This window comes from Nelumbo lutea, chromosome 1 (assembly GCF_056320005.1).
Source record: "Nelumbo lutea isolate HS-2025 chromosome 1, American lotus-T2T, whole genome shotgun sequence".
NCBI classification, from domain to species: Eukaryota; Viridiplantae; Streptophyta; class Magnoliopsida; order Proteales; family Nelumbonaceae; genus Nelumbo; species Nelumbo lutea.
Genome location: NC_142684.1, coordinates 185603376 through 185623845, shown reverse-complemented (window position 1 = coordinate 185623845; position 20470 = coordinate 185603376). Strand labels below are relative to the sequence as shown.

At 38.0% G+C, this 20470-nt stretch overlaps 1 protein-coding gene across 1 annotated transcript in view; it reads left to right on the top strand.

Moving 5' to 3' along the window:
- LOC148879794 (D111/G-patch domain-containing protein) overlaps nt 1-17742 on the top strand; it is a 31075-nt gene extending 13333 nt beyond the window's left edge. The window contains exons 7-11 of the mRNA XM_088961494.1: nt 5704-5785; nt 7096-7277; nt 15624-15851; nt 15930-16046; nt 17357-17742. Of these exons, the coding sequence (XP_088817620.1) occupies nt 5704-5785; nt 7096-7277; nt 15624-15851; nt 15930-16046; nt 17357-17422 (675 nt within the window). The 3' untranslated portion in view covers nt 17423-17742. The remainder of the gene's footprint in view (nt 1-5703; nt 5786-7095; nt 7278-15623; nt 15852-15929; nt 16047-17356) is intronic.
- The last annotated feature ends 2728 nt before the right edge of the window (nt 17743-20470 follow it).

Here is a 20470-nt window from a genome sequence, read left to right as displayed (position 1 = left end):
TGCAACAAAGAAATACTACAAGTATGAGGAAATTTAATGAGTTTATCAATGTGTTTGAGCTCAAAGAACTGAATCTGTCACATAATTGTTTTACATGGTCCAATCTCCAAGCTGATCCAAATTGTTCAAAATTAGACAAATTTCTTTTTACTGCTGATTGGGAAGAACATTGGGGAGATTTGATGCCAAGGACATTGCCTAGAGTCACCTTTGATCATTAGCCAATTTTGATTAGTAAAGTGGAGCCTAGGAATAGAGGACCCATCCCATTCAGACTTGAGAATATGTGGCTGTCCCATCCATGCTTTAAGGAGAAAGTGAAAGAACGGTGGGTAGCAAGTAATCCAAGGGTCAATTGGGAGGGTATGAAATTTCAATGGAAGCTGAAAGAGTTGAAAAACAAAATCAAAGAATGGAATATTCTTTAATTTGGGAGGCTTGAGGAAAGAAAACAACAATTGATGAATTAGATTGAGGAGTTAGATGCAAAAGAAGAACAAGGTTTGTTTGTGGAAAGGGACAAAGAGCTTTGGTGGGAGTTCAGGAAAAACCTGGAGGATGTCCTCTTCAAAGAAGAAATTAGCTAGAGACAGAAGTCCAGACACAAGTGGGTAAAGGAGGGTAATAGAAACACAAATTTTTTCATGCTATAGCCAATGGCAGGAGGAAGATGAACTTGATCTCCAAGCTAGTGATTAATGATGCAATGTTGACTCAACAAGAAGAGATTGAAGGGGCCTTTGTGGACCATTTTAAATCAATCTATAGAAGGCCTATGTCTAGTATATTATGGATTGAGGGTTTGGAGTGGCCAAGACTCCCGGAAGAATCAAGGGTGTGGTTGGAGAGAAGCTTTGAATTGGAAGACATAATGGTAGCCATATTTTCAATGAATAGATCTAATGCACTTGGTTCTGATGGCTTTACGATGGCTTTTTATCAAAATTGTTGGGAGGTATTGAAGGAGGATATTCAAAAAGTGTTTTCTGAATTCTTTGAAAGATGGGTGATTAATCTAGGTCTAAACTCTACCTTCCTGGCTCTGATTCCAAAAAGGGAGATGCTTGTCACCCCAAAGAGTTCGGACCCATTAGTTTGGTACACAACCTTTATAAAATCATTGTTAAGGTGCTATCTCGGAGGATTAGAGAGGTGCTACCCTTAATAATTTCCCCAAATCAGGGTGCCTTTGTGAAGAATAGACAAATTGTGGATCAAATCCTAATTGCAAACGAGAGTGTGGAAGATTTCAAAAGAAGTGGGAAGAAAGTGTTAGCGTGCAAATTGGATCTCGAAAAGGCATATGACTTGGTGGATTGGTCATTTCTATTGGAAGTCTTAAGAGTCTTTTGGATTTGGGTAGAAGTGGTGCAAGTGGGTGAAACGATGTATTAGGACTTGCCACTATTCCATTTTAGTGAATGATAGGGTGGTAGATCATTTCCAAGCTACTAGGGGCATCAGGCAAGGAGACCCCCTTTCTCCTTTCCTTTTTACTCTAATTGATGAAGTCCTAGGAAAACTCATTGAGAGGGCAAACTCTAGAAACTTGGTGAAAGATTGGAGGGTAGGGAGGAATAGGGTTCCAGTAACACATCTACAGTTTGTTGATGACAATTCTTTTATGTGGTGGGGATGAGGTAAGTTGGGTGAGTAATCTAAAGAAAGTGACCAATGTATTTGAACATGTGTCTAATCTAAAGCAAGTGACCAATGTATTTGAATAGTTGACTAATCTTAAAGTGAATTTAGACAAGAGTTGTGTGATTGGCATTAACTTGAGTGAAAGTGAGGTGGAGGATAGAGCCCGAATTTTGGGTTGTGAGATTGCTCAATGGCCATTGATCCATTTGGGCTGCCACTAGGGGATAACTCAAGTAAAAAGAGTTTCTAAAGCTTGGTGATTGAGAGATTCACTAAGAGGTTTAGCATCTTGGAAGAAAAATTACCTATCCATGGGAGGCAGGATAACTCTGATTAAGTCAACATTGGCAAATTTGCCTGTGTACTTTTTTTCAGTGTTTAAAATGCCTGAAGGAATATGTGGGATTTTGGAGAAGTTATTGAGAGACTTCTTATGGGAACCGGAAGAGGAGAAAAAGGATCATAGGGTCAGGTGGGATATAGTTACCAAAACCAAAAGTGATGGTGGGTTTGCTTTAGGCAATTTGCAGAAAAAGAATGAAGCTCTGTTGAGGAAATGGCTTTGGAGATTGACTTTGGAAAGGGATAAATTATGGGCTTTAGTTGTCTTAAGTATTCATGGGCAAGCGACGGATGGCTGGGACTCTGGAGTTTCAGATAGGGCTACGAGAGCTTCTCCTTGGAAATCCATTCATGCCATACTTCCTTCTTTCCTTCCTTTAATCAGGTATGATATGTGCTCCGGTAACCTAATGAAATTTTGGGATCATGTTTGGGTGGGAAGCACTCCGCTGAAAGAGCTTTTCCCTTGTATTCTTTATCACGTTTTAAAAATGAGCCAATCTCCACTTTTTTTACCACTTCTAGTTCAACCATTGATTGGAATTTGGGTTTTAGAAGGGCCCTTAGAGACTCGGAACTGAACCTCATTGCTGACCTGCTAAAAATCCTAGAGGAGGTGGATATTGGCCACCTTAGGAGGGATAGTAGGACTTGGGCTCCTTCTCCTTCGGGTGTCTTCTCATTTTCCTCTTTCTTCAAAGAACTAGCTCATTCCCCACCTGTCTTTGGAATCCCTTTTCCAGTTTTGGAAGTCTGGGGTAGACCAATTCCTCCCAGAATTAGTGCCTTTTGTTGGGAAGTTTTCCTTGAAAAGTGTAACACTTGCGACTTACTCCAAAGAAAAAGGCGTAATTGGTGTTTATCCCCACGCTGGTGCCTCCTTTGTAAGAAGAATGGTGAGACTTGTTATCACTTATTGGTTTCTTGCCCATTCGTTTAAGAAATCTGGTGTTGGTTTTTCTATCTTTTTGGTTGTAGGTGCAGCCCCCCTCCCCCTATTCCATTCTACTACTGTTAGGGGGCTGAAGAAGAGAGAGAGGGAAAATTCTGTGGAGGTGTGTAAGAGCAGCTATATGTTGGACACTCTGGGAGGAAAGGAACCAATGGACCTTTCATAGGAAAGAAAGAAATAAGGGTGTAATCATTGAACTAATTTCTATGAGGGTGATCATTAGGTTAAGACTTTGCAAATTTTTGAAAACTATTCAGAAGGAGATATCATCTGGAAGTGGAGAGAAGTGGCTTGGTCAGCTCCAAGGAAGAATGTATCTTTCCCAGTTTGGTCCCCTTCAGCATCAGGGTTCACTAAACTAAACTTTGATGGTAGTAGCGAAGGAAATTCAGGCCTGTCAGGTAAAGGGGGAGCTTTTAGGGATGATGAAGGTTGAATTATCGCTTTGTATTCTGGTTCTATTGGATGGAGGGACTCTCTTAGAGCTGAAATATTGGCTGTTTTGGAAGGGTTAAAAAGAGCTCAAGAGTTAAATTTCAGAAAACTGATAGCGGAAGGTGATTCTAAGTTGGCTATAAACTGGTTAATGAAGGATGATTCTAGTTTGTGGAAGTTTCTAAATGAAAAGAAGAAAGTTAGACATCGCATACAAAATATGGAAGTCAAATTTCAATGGACTAAGAGGTGCGCCAATTCTTTGGCAGATTCATTGGCCAAACAAGGGGTGGGAAGAGTTAATTTTTTCTAGGCAATATTGTAATCTGAACTGCTTTCTTGGGAGGGTTAAGAGTTTTTACCCCTCCTTTTTTTTATCAATAACTGTGAATTGTATTAATATTATGAAAAGTTACAGGGCAAGGTAGCTAAACAATCTTAGCTCCTGAGAGCAACCATTAAACACCAAAAAAACGATTACAATACAGCCCAAAATATAGAATTTCTGTTCACCCCTTGTCTAGCTAGACCATCTGCCAATGAGTTCGCACTCTTTTTACCCATTTGTATTGAATTTCCATGTCCTCAGTCAGCCATTTAAATTTCCTCTTTTTATTGCTGTAATTCCAAAGTCTAAAGCTATCATCTTTCAGCCAGTTTTCCACCACTTCAGAATCTCCTTCTATGATCAGCTTGTTAATATGCATATCATTGATTCTTTGTACCCTTCAAGAGCTGCAAGTATCTCAGCCCTCAAAGAATCTCCCACCCCTACTGGTCCGGAAAACATAGTTAACAGATTCCCTTGTTCATCTCTTACTACTCCCCCTATTCTGGATGGCCCTGGATTACCCATGCTGCTGCAATCAAAGTTCAGTTTAGCAAAGTCATGAGGTGGAGGGAGTCAACAAGAGTTTGAGGCTTTCTTTATTGGAACAAGTTCTGCTATCTCCTTCCATTTTCTTTGTAACTCATCAACTGAGAATTCTGCAAACAAAGCCAAGGTTTTCTGCCAGTGTATAACCCTAATACGGATGACCTTCAATATTGCTTCCAAACTTCTCTCCTTATCTGAGAAGATCCTTTTGTATCATTTTTTATTAATATCTATTAATAAAAGTCTTTGTTATCTATCCAAAAAAAAAACTTCAGGGCAAGGTTTCTTCAAGGGGGCATTTGTATCACTTGTGTCTGCAACTGATTTCAAGCTAATAGATGATAGAGTTGATTACATATTGAATCATATTGGTATCTTGCTTATTGCCATGAAGGAAAGTAGTGAATGATGCCGAATTTAGACCTAATTGGTCTTTATGTTAAGGGTTATAGACTGTATGTAATCCGGTTAGTTATTTCATGGCCTTGGCTGGAAAGGAATGGGGGCACAACCAATGGGTGCAACTAGGCAGATGAGAGGGTGATTATTTCTGTAATTAGAATTGTTTTTTTATTAGTAACTGAAAAACTTTATTGATAACAATGTTCAGAAAACCGGACTGGGCATTGAACTGAAAAAGGGAGCGAGGTTCATGGGTCAGAGGTTCAACTAGAGTCAAACCATGTGGCGTAATATATAATTATATTATGCTATAACATATATTTTTATTTTAGTTTCAATTTTTTATTATTAAAAATTAAGATTTTATCTAAAAAATATTTTTTTGGTAACTAAGTGGGGCAAGGTGCCTTGGAACATGTGGGTCTCAAAAAGTTACCTAAAAAAAGATAACCCCAATCGGACAGTTGAGTGCAAAGTTATGGCCTCCAAAAGTTTGCATTTAAGTTAAAAAAAATGAAAAAAAATCTGGTTACACAAAACTTGGACTGGTTCACAGGTTGGGCCAACTGGGTGGATGGTTTTAGCCATTTTTTGGTGATAATGGTTTTAGGGGGTATGACTGAAGTCACTGAACCAGCCAGGGGCCCAATTCACAGTTTAACCAGTTTAACTGCCCAGTCTGGTCTGGTTTTCTAAACATTGATTGATAGCGAAAATATAATGTAAGGTATAATTGCATAGAAAAATACTTTTCAACCATTAAAGTTAGAGCTAGCCCAATTTTACTGTCCCCAAAATTCTAGCAGGTCCCAGGAAGAGTTGTTAATTCTTTATTGATGATTATATCAACACTAGTTTCCCTAGAACAAATCAACTAATTAAAATCTAGATACTATGTTTTGTTATGTAATGAAAGCTGCATTAAAGCATTTTTTTCCTTCTATAAACAGACTGTTGCACTTATTATATGCAACACAAGTACATATTGTCATTCTTACTATGAATTGTTTCTGCTACTCCATCAGATTTAGTATCCTCATCTTATTTTCAGGTTAAAAAGATGGAAGAAGATGTTCAGAGAAATCTTGATCAAGCTAGTGAGTTGACAAAGGGATATGAATATCATGCTGAAGGTGGCTTTTATAGTCCATACATAGAAAAAATAAAACTCTTTCTTTTGATATCACTAGTGAAAGATTTTTCTATCTAATAACTGGTGATAATATTATTGCAACCTTTGAATTGCTTTTTGCAAGTGGTGATATGTAATGAAAACCAAGCCGATATCCATGGCACTCTAAAAGCTTAATGCCTTTCTCCACCATTCCTTTGATGCTCCTCTTTTTGATTGGTAACATGTACTGTGTCCTATAAAAAAAAGAAGGCATAAAGTCTACAATCTATATGCACAAGGAGTAGAAGGCAAAGGAAAAATAAAGAACCTCCATGGCTTCATAAGTGTCGAAAAAGGCCTGTAAGGCTTTGGAAAAAATGGAAGCCCAAGTATATGCACCCTCAAAACCCAAAAGGAATCAAAAACACCTAACTTTGAACAATTCCCTTCAACAAGCTCCATAGCATTTGAGAGAATCATTATTATCACTTTGCCCAAGGTAAAAAAAAAAACTGCAATCTGACCATAAGTAAGAACATATCAACCCCAGAAACCCAACTAACAGGAAAGACAAAATGCCAGTACTCTGAATATAGAAACATGTTAGAAATGTCATACGAAAATAGTCTAACAGTTACAGACATGGTAGAAACATTGTTAACAATGCAAAACTATTTAATGATACTTTATGAAATGATAAAAGAAGCATAGATACCCCCTTTTTGATTATTATCTTCTTCCAAACCATCAAACAAAACCAAGAAACTGATGGACAAAATAATATGCAGGGGAATTGTCCTGTATACTTAAAGAGTTAAAAATACATAGTTCAAGCAAAATTATTACTCATGGAATGTGGAAATGATTCTAATAGACCAATCAAATAATCTATTACATAAACAAAAACTAAGATTTAACATCATATCTAAAAATAATTTTTCTATCTGGCTTCCTGGCTCAAGGTGGTTATCATCTCCATTAGGCAGGTGATAATACTCCTGCTCTACATATCAGCAACATCATTGCCAACTAATCATTATGATACCATCTCATGTTTTCCACATAATGCTAGTAGTTTTCCCTAGAGAATATGTTGATTCTAGTTATACCTTGTCTTGGTACCTATGGAAATGAAAACGTGTTGATATTTTAAGCTATGCTACTTCTCTGCTGATAGAATCTTCTTACTGCACAATTTACCATTCACTTAAGGATGGCCATTTGATGTTATTGTGGTAAAATTTATTGCTTCTAGCATTGTGCTGCTAGTTATAGTATTTGGTGCCAAAATGCTTATTTCTGAAATGAAACTTCTGCATGTTGTGACAGGGAGTGCAAATGAAAATATGCCATCGGAATGGTGGGGCCATAAATATGGATTTGTCTCAGGAGGTTTTCTTGGAGCAGAATCTAGAGCAAAAAGGACTTTAATGTCTGACAACCCTCAATACTCTGACAAGAGGACTGCATTTGTTGAAGAAGATCAAGAGAATCTTTACAAACTAGTCCAGGTACCTTTCCTTTTTGTTGGTCTGAACTACATGACATAGGATATCTTTTCAAGAAATAGTCTTGTTTTATATAAACTAAGCAAATTTACCTATTGGAATGCGTATATACTTGTGTTATGATATGCATAACTGCATATGTTGCAAGCTAGTCACAAAGTGATGAAATACGAGATAAATTCTGACCAAGCACTGAACAAAATTTTATTTGTTAAGGCACTGAAGAAACCTAAGGGTGGTCTTTGAAATGTTTTAAATAAGGAATCTGTTAAACTAAGAAAACATAGAAATATATATAAACTTGTTTCTCACGTATATATTATATTGAAGGCTCAGATGATGATGACAATATTGTTTTGGGTTTAAAGCGTAGTGATCTGTTTCTTATGTGTATCTATATATAAAATTGGTGAATTAAGCACTGGTGGCAGTCCATGCCCTTAACAAATACCTAATTTTCCAATGAAAAGCTACCTGAACTATTGGAAATTTTCTTTTTCTTTTTTATTGATAACAACCAAGGAGGAATATACGTTAGTGTAAATATTATGAATTGAGTACAAGCCCCTGTTTCAAAACCAGCACCATGGGCATCCTAATCTAACAAGAGGCTCCTTTACACAACGTATATAAATACTAGAAGAATTACAAAAGACATCTATACCACTTCCTCCATTGTCAAGCTGTTGGCAATTGATCTTTGATATGATAACTAAGGCCATGTTTGGTTCAACTCTCATTCTTGCTCATTCTTTCCAATAATCAAATTCTTGAATGGACAAGAATGGGTTGAAATGGGCAGAATGAGAAAATATGGCTATGAACGAAACGCTTTTTACCAAAAATGAATTCCTTTTTTTGGCAGGAATGAGTTTTAGACGTGTTTAGTTACAAATTTAATTTTCATTCATTTTTTTCAACCAAAATAATAATATAGGCATACTTACACTACTCATTAGCAGATATATAGTGGAAACATGCAAGATCCACACCACCACCACCACCACCATCATCCATGCCTTATGCCAACTATATGGAGTTGGCTACATGAGTCCTGTTTTGCCAATCCATTCTATTTATAGCCATATCCACAGGTAAATTATTAGTGCTTAAATCATTTCATACTACTACCCATGTTCTTTTTTGTCTACCCCTAGCTCTTCTAGCCCCTTCCACTTGTAACAAATCACTACTTCTAACTGGAGCTCTTGGTGGTCTTCTATGCACATGACCAAACCAAACTATCTTAGTCTTCTCTTTCCCATTTTATCACTTATTGGAGCTACTCCTAGGTTTCTATGGATAGCTTTTCATTCCCGATCCTATCCTTTCTAGTTTTTCCACTCAACAAAAGACAATTCAACCATGTGGGCCTCACACATGGTTCAAAGTATCAATATGCCCTTGTGTATCAGTAAAGGCATATCAGTACTAAAAACTTGCACTTATATATTTATATCTATATCTATATCTATCTATATATCTATATCTATCTATCTATCTATCTATCTATCTATATATATATTAGTTTTTTTTTTTTTAAATTGGTTTTTGGGTAGGTTTTTATATGATACAATATGATACTATTCACCCGATACAGGGTGTACCGTATCAAAATTTTGATCATTGGCATCACATCAATAACACAACATATAAAAAAGAAAAAAAAGACAAGAAACTAGAAAAACTTTTGCATTTGGTTGCATAGAGGAAATATAAAAGAAAATTTAAAGGAGGCAATTAGTACCTATTTAAAACTAATTAAAATGAAATTAGTTTGCTGAATTGACTAGGCAATTGTGCAAATGAAAAATAGAGCTTGGGAACTTCCAAATAGAAATCGTAAAATTAATAAGATGAAGTACAAAATGTTTAACAATTTCATCAAATCGATAATAGTATATTTAATAAAGATAATATATTAAGAAAGTAGTTTAACTAAGCAAGGGTTCAAAGAGCACAACTGTTTTGGGCACAATTGTAATTTGGGTTGGGTCAGCTTTCTAAAGTTGGATTTCACAACGTATTGTTGTATCTGTTTTTCTTCTAATTAATGGAATCTTTTCTCTGTTGCTGATAAAAAAAAAGAAAGATAATATATTAAGAAAGTCATGATATATGGTAAAACGTCATATAATCATGTGCTCAATTTTCATTCTTCAAAGAAGTTCTGTGCCAACAGTCATAAACTGTTAGACAGTTTTGTATGCCCTTAGCTTCAATCCGATTTGATGTACTTTTGATATTTAGTGTAAATAAATAAAGTGCATGTTTGATTCATGTTGTTTGGTATAATTCTGTGTAAGACCCTAAAACTGGACACTTATTGAGACTCGTGTTAGTTTTAAATGTTCACAGCCATTGGATAAGTCTGGGGAGATTTATCCTACCAAGGCTGATACTGGTGTGCCACCAAGTGTTGGGATGGCCTGTCTTGGCCACCAGGGTAAATCCCAAGGCACATGCAGTATGGGATTACTCGAATCCTTGAACCGGACCAGATTTCCAGTATTGCTCTGGACCTTGGAGACAGATGGGCAAAACTGGAAAGTTACACCTGACCCTTAGACTCGATTATGACACTTCACTAGGTGTCGGATCGGGCTGCCTTTGATATGCCAATCAGTGAGATCCTTAACGGGGGTCAAAACCTGGGCATGTTGGGGCAGTCTGAGAATTCATCTGAGTGGGTGGTCATAGTGACAGGATCAGCCCCTTTGTCGGACAAAGGTAATGATAAGGAATGCACTCTCTCTGATGGAAACCAAACTGCCGACAGTTGATTTCAATCGTTGGAATTTTGTTTTGCAAAATTTATATATGATATATACATACAGTTTTTGAAATGTTTGCAAATGGTTTTAATTCCCGGGATCCATGTGAGTAGAGAGTGCGGCACTGTTTCTTGCAACCGAGGGAGAGGTTCTCTTTTGTCGGGCAGTGCTTGATCATTAAGGGCTGAGAGGTTAAGTGTAAGACCATTTAGGATAGCACCTGATGGAATAATCTTGCACCTGCCCACAATCCCTGGGTTTTTATAAGATGGCTTGGCCCAGGGACCACTTAATGTAAGTGTTGGGCCCATAGGGTCCATGCGATGGGCTTAGGGGTTCACTGAGCTTTTCAGTGAATTCGGTTGGGCCGAACCCATGTGGCTGGTGTGTAGATCAATGCTTAGGTCCCACGCCATACAAAGAAGCCCAACTAGGCAGCAGATTGGAAACTAATAAAGCATTGAACACTTAATGGGCCAAAAGCCCATTTCGAGCTGGGCTGATATGATCACCCATCTGTGGGGTGGATCTGGGATTAAAGTTAGCAAAAGGGTTGGGCCTTTAACCTTATCCACTCTAGGAGACCAAATTCAAATCAGATTTGAATCTGGTATCCTCCTGATAGGATCATGAGTAAACTAACTTACTCTGCAGATAGGATTAAGATCATCCCCTATCCAAATACTGATTTGGATTGGGATAACTCCTAATTAGGAGGTTTTTTAATCAAGAAGAAAAGAGGAGAAACCCTAAGAGAGAAAAAAATAATCAGATTCCGAACCTAAGGGTTGTGTGCAAGAAATTATCCTGCAAATTGAGATTAGATCTCATACACACTCCAGAGAGAAGAGAAGCAATTCAGCCATCTTCGTCTCAGGAGTTCTCCTCCAGCCGCCGCCATTCTTTCTTTCAAGATTCGATCGTTGAAGAAGAAGGATATCAAGAAATTGGTTCTTCACATCAATTTTGCAGAAAAGACTGAAAAGATTTGGTGCTCTGAGTTTCTGTGGATTCTTGCGAAGGATTCAGTGTGTAGGACTCACTCTACTGGTTCCGTTCCACATACAACTGTGTCATCTCCAGCAGGAGCGGATCTTGGTGTCCTCTTTGGGCGTGAACACCAACTTTCGGAGATACTGCTTCTCTGGATCAGGTATAATTCCTCCATTCCCTTTTGATTCAGATCTGGTTCGATTATGGTACAAGTAGGATCCTTGAATGTTGTATTCTAAATTTAGGGAATACGATTCCCAATTGGGAGAAGGTAGGAAAATTTTTGAAATTTGCCCACCCATTCCGCAATCTTTATGGCGTCCATTAGATGGATCCTACCATTCTTTAATAAACCACCAGCATAGATTTTTACCAGTGGTCATGTCCATTGGCATACGTTTTCATGACAGCAGTGAACGATGGACAGTTGGCTGCTTGCTTTCTGCTAGTAAAAAAATCTAGGCTGGCGGTTTTTGAGATGTAGGCCAGCAGTTATGACTATTGGCATAGAGCTTCTTTGAAGAATGAAAATGAGCAACATGGAGCACTATTATTTTTAATGCTGCAAGTTACCTCAATATGGACTCTTTTCATTTTAAAATGAATGAGGCCTATGGCAAGAATTTTGTAACCAAACGCTCTCATGTAATTCGTTCTTGCCTAGAATGAGTAAGAATTGAAAGAACAAGGCCCATGGAAGCGAACCAAACATGGAGCCTCTGTAGTCCTCTGTCCTCTAGCATGTTTTCATATCCAATCAATGATAATAGAAATCTCCTGCAATTAGGCACTTGTGGCCTAAAGAACAAGATAGTGGTGATCTATGAGATGCAGTGGCAGTTCTGCGGCTTCTGCCCTCATTGAGCCACCTGAATCCACAGGCTTGAAAAGTAAGTGATTAACCAACTTTGAACTACCCCACTTCCTTGCAAGGGCAATATAAATGAGGTGATGAAGCTCCATTTGCCATTCTTTTGAAGCAAATCATGTATTGACTTTCTTATTTTTTGATCAGCAAAAGTGATTTTATTAAGAAGATGATAATGGATTTAGTACAGATAATGAGTAGCCTTGGCTACCCTAATAATCTTTAAAATTCCACCTAGGACTTGCTTTACATCCTTACACCTGAGCCCCAAAACAATGTTCCCTATTAGTCCCTTGCTTTGCTAGCTGGTCCGCAAATCCATTTGCTGTTCTTGGAGTCCACTGATATAATATTTGCATATCCTTCGTAAAATGAATAATTTTCCTGATCTCATTTCTGAATACCCATGGAATCTTCCCATCTTGCTTTAGCCAGCTTATAACTACTTTGGGGTTGCCTTCTACCACCAACTTCCTCACCCCTATTTCCATGGCTTTTTGTATTCTGAAGACCACTGCTTTCAGTTCAGCTGTAATGGAGTCACCCCTACCAATCGGGACCAAGTACAGCCCCACCATTGTTCCCCTGTCATCTCTTATGACCCCACCAATTCCAGCCACAACCGGGTTGCCAAAGCTGTTTCCATCAAAGTTTAGTTTGAGGAATCCAGATTCAGGAGGATCCCAACTTCTTAGAGCCTTCTTTTTTGCAGCTGACGAGGATGCTACAGTCCTCCAGTTCCTGATTATGTCATCCATAGTAAAGTCTGAAAATAAGTCCATAGGTTTCACCCATGAGATAACTCTCTGATTTCTTTCCTCCCATAACATCCATAGTACTGCTGCCTGTGTGCATCTCCACAGAGTTTTTCCTCTTCTTTTTGGTCATCTGAAGGTGGAGGCTTCAAACAGTCTTCCCAAGCTCACCGGGGTATCCCACCTGCATCCAAAGAGAGAAAAAAACCAATCTCAAATGGTGCTAGCTACAGGACAGGAAACAGATATATGAAGAGCAGTTTCACCATTTGATTCATACAAACAACACCAATTAGGTGAAAGGCACCAATCAGGCCTCTTCCTCTGCATCAGATCACAAGTGTTAATTGCACCATAGTAGACCTCCCAGCAAAAAGCACCCACTTTAGGGGGAACAGGTCGACACCAGACTCTCAGACTGGGAATTGGACCCCAGGGTGATTAGAGGTCAAAGTTTTGAAAAAGGATGCACAACTGAATGCTCCAAGGGGATTAGGAATCCAGATTCTAGTATCTGGCTTGGTAGGATCAATGAAAACCCCGTCAAGCAGCTGAACAATAGAAGACACCAAATCCAACTCAGAATCTCTCACATTTCTGTGGAGACCCAAATTCCAAGCAAAACCAGATTGTGAAGGAGAAGGGGACAGGAAACCAGCAATTGGATTACCCTTGGGGCAAGACAGGTCATAAATTGATGGGAATAAGGTCTTTAAAGAATAGTCACCCACCCATACATCTTACCAGAATTTAACTTTGATACCTGAATTGAGATCATACCTGACATGATTGAGAAACAAAGGTACGATTTTGTGAATTGCTTTCTGAGGAGAAGCGCTGGAAGCCCTGTAAGACATTCTAGCATCCCAACTATTCTCAGAGAGCCCATGAATGCTAGTCACAATCTTGTGCCACAACCTGTTTGTTTCCTGTGGGTATCTCCATAACCACTTTTGTAGTAGAGCCTCGTTCCTTTCCTTCAACCTTCCTAACCCCAAGCCTCCAAACTCTTTCCTCCTAGATATTATGCCCCGCCTCACTAAATGATCTTTCTTCATCTCTCCCGGTTCTCACAAAAAGTCCCTCATTATTTTCTTCAATCTCTTCCCCAGCTTGAGGCATGCTAAACACCGAAAGGTAATAAACTGGAAGGCTTGCTAGGGTAGACTTAATGAGGGTAATCCTTCCCCTCAAAGAAATGTAATTCCTTTTCCACGCAACAAGTTTCTTTTGAAACCTTTCCACAACTGGATTCCAAAAATTTATGCATTTGGGATTTGCACCGAGGGGAGGCCTAAATACTTGATTGGCCAATCACTTCTTAAACATCCTAATTCCTCAACCCACAAATTAACATCTTCTTGTGCTAGATTAATCCCTGCCACCTGATTCTTATTAAGATTCACCCTCAAATTTGTCACTTTTTCAAATAGTTTATCAACATCCTAAGATTTCTTGCTCCTACCTGATCTCCAGCCTTGCAAAAAATAATGATCATCCAGAAATTGTAGATCAGTTAACACTACCCTCTCCCTCCCAACTTTCCAGCCCTTTAACACCCCCACCTCCTCTGCCCTCGAAATCAATCTACTAAGGACCTCAGCTAATATGTTGAAAAGGAAAGGAGATAAAGGGTTCTCACTCCTTGTCGGGCACCAAAGAAATCCTTGACTGTTCCATTCACCAATACTGAGAAGTGAGAAGATTGTAGCACCCTTTAATCGATTTACACCATCTTGCTCCAAACCCACACTTCCTTAAAGCCTCAACTAGGAACTCCCAGTCCACCCTTTAATCGATTTACACCATCTCACAATGCCCTTCCTTCCAGCTTTCTTGAAGTCCTCCACACATTCATTGGCGATGAGTATTTGATCTGAAATTTTTCTCTTGAATAAAGGCCCCTTGGAATTGAGAAATGATTGATGAGAGGGCCTTTTTTAACCGAAGTGAGAGGACTTTTGCGAGGATTTTATATTGACTTGTCACCAAGCTGATTGGCCTGAAATCCTTGGGGTGGCAAACACCAGATTTCTTGGGAATCAGCGCAATAAAAGTGGCATTAACCCCTCTACTAACAATCCCCTTATTATAAAACTCCTCAAAGACATGCATTAGATCATCCTTTAACCACTCCCAACAGTCTTGGTAGAAAGCCATAGTGAATCCATCAGGCCCGGGAGCTTTAGAGCGATCCATAGAAAAGATTGCTGCCTTCACCTCATCTACCTCAATTTTTTTCTCCAAATTTCTACTCACATCATCTTCTAGGGCTGGCCAGTCAAGTCCTTCCATCTCCCATCTTCCTGAAAGAGGCCTTCTAACCTCCTAACAGAAGACATTATTCCTATTATTTGAGAGTGGATCTACTCTTTTTGTCTCTTATTTTTCCTTGTATATGCGTGTGTTCCCTCAGGGGGGGGGGAGCTTCAAAAGCAACTTAAGAGGGGATAGGGTCGTGTTGGTGTCTCCATTAAAGGGGAATAAAGAAGGAAGATGACAAGAAAGTTCCATTAGGTTCCAAAACCCAAGCTGACTTTCAGAACCCTGTTGAAAGATGAAAGCCTCAAAAAGGCACTTCAATAGATTGGTGGCAGAAGACTGTCATCTTGAAAGCATTTTCTCTATGTATGATGTTTCCTTTATTTCTGTTTTATTAGTGTTTTATTTCTTTTCATTTTTATTTTTCTTTTTTTTCCTTGGAAGGGGGTCTTTCTGCTGTCTCTGGGGCTCTGATACCAGTGAAATTTCATGTGAGCTCTCTAACAGGTCCCCCTGAGGGTGATGGTAAACTATAGCACATTCTTGATGATAAATACATCAACAGTTGGCAGTATACATGTTATGTCGTGGTGGAAAATCTCATGCCTATGAGTTGAAAGCAGATGAAAGAAAAGCATAATTTGGAATGTACATCTACATTATAAAGTGTTCAATGCTATTTTTCTTTCTTTTGCAGGATAAGTCCACAACTGGAAAACAAGGGTTGGGCATTAAAGATCGTCCAAAGAAAGTAGCTGGCTGCCATTGGAAAGGACAGAAGACATCTATTAGTGACAGTGATGAGGATGATTCTGCTGATGTTGGTTCTCTGGTGAAAAGAAAACACAGTGAAGTGATTGAGATGGAAGGGAATGGTGAACCAAAATTGAAGTTGAAAAAGCTATGTAAACATTTTCTTCGTGAGGTGCTCATTCAAAAACTGCAGTCTTGTTTCTGAAAAAGTGAAGGTTGTTTTTCATCACTGACTGACTACTCATCACAGGTTCCAGATAAGTCGCTTAAGCTAAAACAGCTTAAGGTACTTATTGATGAACATTCAGCTTCTATTTTCTCTAGCTTCTCTTCAAAGCGGGATGCCATCTCGTACTTGAAACGAAAGGTATGACTCTGAAGCAATTGTTTGATTCATGGCAAAAGATTTGAGTACTTAAAAAGCAGTACCTCCTTTTCTCTTTAATTTCTGAACTCAACCGATTTTACTTAATGATCATCTGATGTGATAGCAAATTAGCAATGAAAATGATAATCTGTTATAATGGAGCCGAGCCCCCTCTTCCATATAAATGGTAGAATTTATTACAATTTTAAAGCCTATACAGGCTAAGTTGATAATAAATTCAGAGGAACCCCTAAAATACTCGAGCAATAATTACTTTTGGCATCTTCAAAATGTTTTAAATTTATATGAACAATGATTTTTGCAATTGCTCTTACTGGTCTTCCACGGTCAATCACACCAAGTGAATTTTCTTGACCATCTGATAATGGTGACTTTTAGGATGGTGCTTTGTTTTGGTCAAAAGAAGGTAGGTTGGATGCACACGTCACCCAATTGTGCTGATTTTTTGTTAGAATCTTGGCTTCTACTGATCTTTTTCACTCTTTCATGTTTGGCAAATATTAAGAAATCGTTGGCATAAAGATAAAAAAACTAAGACCATTAATAGAAATCTAATTATGGGCCTACAGAAAAAAAGATGTAGTTATGGATAATCCTGATGTTGAATTGAGGAAGTGGACTGATTAGTAGAATTGGTTAATTGGGCTGTTTGGTATATAGGGTGTGAATCGTGTGATGGGCAAGTTTGTCGTTTAGGGAAACTGGATTCAGTCAGTGTAAGGCCCGTTCCAACAACTTGAATATCCTTACATTGAGAATATCTCCCCATGAAATAAAACACAGAAGTATGGAGATGTTCCCAATGCAAGGCTGTAAAGGTTGTTTGAACGGGTCTTGCACTGACTGAAGCCGATCTCTCATTTAGGTTGTTTGATGTAGTTGGTGGGCATTTTGGGTTTTTTAATCTTTTTTGTTTTTTCCTTCAGGTGATGTCTTATTATCTTTTCTCCTTGTATTCCCCCCTTTTTTTTTTCTTTTCTTAATGAAGTTTCCTTTTTAACCATAAAAAGTCTAATTATGGGCCTAGTTCAAAATGTCGATATGGCTGATATGCCGCTCATTTCTCTTATTGTTTTTAGTTTTTTCAAACCTGGTTCAGAGGGGTCGGTTTAAGGCCTGTTTACCTCCTGAATCGGGTTAAACCCCAAAACACCCCCTGTAGGGGTGTATCGGGAATCCCTCGATACGATATATACCGGCTGATACAGCAAGATACATATCGAAGTTTCGAACCTTGGGCCAACTTGGTAATGTGATATTGGCATTCTTTTTTCCTTTTGTTGGTGCAGTTAGAAGGAAGTCAGAAGTTTTACGTGGTCGGAAAGAGAGTGAGTCTCTCAACAAAGAGAGACTGAAAATTTCGTTGGGCATTGGCAAGCGTGTAACGATCTGTACATTGCTACCGAAGCAGTGATGCTGAACGAAGACCATTTACTATTTATTATGCTGTTCATTTGCATTTGGTAGGTCAAACATGGATTTGGAGATGTGGTTGCTTAAGTTATAAAAACCTTGCAGGGTAATAGCAATATTCTCAGGTCATATACGAGTTTTGGTAGGTCAAATGAAGATTTGGAAATCTTATGATTGATTGTTATTAGTGGTAAACTTTTTTGTTATATGGTAATGACAAATTTCTTTCCGGTGACTCGTGATCACCTTGGTGACTTGTGAATTTGCCGTGTAATGTGGAAACACGTCCAAATCCCTAGTAGTTTTAAAATCTACTCGGTAAGACAACCCCACATAACATAAATAAGCCATCACTTATATATAATCCTGAACAAAACGTTTAGACTTTACATGCCCTTTAAATTTCATTTTTCTCCTTTCTTTTCTTCATTGCCTTCTATCTCCCGATCAATTGAACTAGCTTGAGGCAACACTCATGTTTGTAATTGATTTGTTTTTAAAACCGAGAAAAAGTATTTGATAAACCATTTATTGATAAATTGATGTGATTATATGCCAACATCAACAGAATGATGAATAAATGTTTAACCGTGCCACATTAATAAATCATTTATTGATAAACCTTAATGGTTGGCATGCACATAAATCAAGATCAACTTTTATCAATACTTATGCATACGAATAGGCATGATGGAATAAATGCTGATTTGGTGATAGTATGGCACTGTTTATTTATGAAATAAACAGAAACTTTACCAAACACTGCCAAAAAATTTGGGTTGTAATTCATTTGTTCACTCTGATCTTGATTCTATGATGAGGTGTGTTGGCCTACAAAATTAACTTTGGTTTTCAGTTTTGAAATGTCAGAGGTACCTTGTTGTTTCCAATTACTGCCGGTGTTTTTGCTCTTTTTGATGAGCAAATTACTGCTATGTATTTTTGACAATAGCAAGGTATTTTATTGATTCTCCTTCCATTATGAGAGATTGGATCCGCTCCTCACACATGGCACCTCACACCGATTTCAAAGGCACATCCCACCAAGGTTTTTAAAATCGAATTGAACAAGGAATCGATCAGGGGTCCGGTTTTTAGGTCGAATGGTTTGACCTTTTGAATTAAACGAATGGCCCGTTCTGACAAATAATTAAAAAATTAAAAAATTAAAAAATGGCCAAACCGTTGAACAATTTGAATGGTTTGATCGCCTAAATCAGTGGTTTTTTTACCAAATCAACAGTTTTTTGGGAAGTAACGATTCAGGGGTAAAATGGAATCGATCACCTAACCGATTCCTGTTTTTTCTGGTCCAACCATCTAATCTGATCCAGTTTTGAAAACCATGCATCCCACCATGCATTGGGAACATCTCCCTTGTGCCCTTGTGTACCCTTGGGTACAAGGGAGATGTTCCCAATGCATGGTGGGATGTGGCTGAGGTCGTTGTGTGAGGCCCTATGTGAGGAACAGATCCCAATTCTCATTACAACACGACAAAAGAGGGGTTCAGGTACTTATGGCCGTAGGCTCTCAGAAATGCAATCATTCCGTTTGCAGAACTTGTATGACATTTTATAATATTAGGGATTTTTGGACTGCAATCCCCCTCAGAAATTGAATTTGCAGCCCCCTCCTAGTCTATTATAGCCCCCCTCCCCCCTATAAACTGCATCCTACCCATGAATTTGGCATCAATCCATGGGTAGGATTCAGTCCACCCCTAGTCTACTAGAAGCTCCACCTAGGGGTGGATTGAACGGTAAAAACCCCTTTATATTATTTAATTTGTAGTTACCAAGATGTGGGTGTCAAACAAGCTATATCATTTGCATCAAACCTGAGCCTAGCCGACCCAGCCCACAATTTTATGTGGATTAGACTTGGATATTAGTCTAAAGTTCAGGCTTTCTTTTTTTTTTTTTTTTTTTTTTACTTTTTGGGCTGGCTGGCCCAACTTATTCCCCTACTGCTCTTAGTAGAGATGGAAGAAGGGAAGAAAGAGGAGGCAATAGGGCTCAACATTTCAAATAGGGCATATTTTGAAAATTTAGTGAACAGTTTGAAAGGTTTAATTTATCCTTTTTATCTATTAACATTTGAAGGAACAAGGTATATACAAGTAAATCTTGAAACTACATGATATATGTAAGTGATTTCCTCAAACTTCATAGTATACATATTATCCCATCCCAAAATATACCAAAAGAACAAGGTCTAACTAACTACACATTATCTATCAATGAGCATGGGCCTTACCATTGCTTATAAAAAATTGAAAAAAAAAACCTGAACCAAACTGAGAAAATTGAATCGATCAATTTGGTTAATTTGGTTTTGATTTGGTATTTTTGAAAAACCAGAGGACTAGTTTAGTTTTTAGTTAACCTAAAACAACCAATGGTTAACAAACCAGCCGGTATATATACACATTTTATAACTAGTAATTAAGCACATGCATTACACGTGAAAAACTTTTCTTCATATTAATTACTTAAATTTTAGATCTATCATAGTTAAGATAGATATTGAAAATTAACAAAAGTAACAATATGATTAATAATTAAACTTAAATATTTATTATTCAATTATAACATCATGGATTTCTTTGAAAAGTTGGATCATTGACCCACCATCTAGATAAGAAAATAACATTGCTTTTGGATTAGTTTTAAATTAAGGAAAATTATAGTTGGAATTGCTTGTACATTTAAAATTAGGCTACAAGTTGGTCCATAAACCAGCAAAACTCTAACAACTGGCTCTACATTTCAAATTTTAAAAACCCTCGCCATATCATCGGAGGCTTATGTGGTTATTACCAATATGGGACTTATAATCCATATTGGACACAACAAAAGGCTTATACTAAAATTGCCTTTTAATGTTGGATGATTGGAAAATAAAAAAAAAGGGGTTGTAGTTTCTCTCTGTCTCTCTCTTCCAATCTCCCACACAATCACTCACAATCATCTTTATCTGCTCAATGA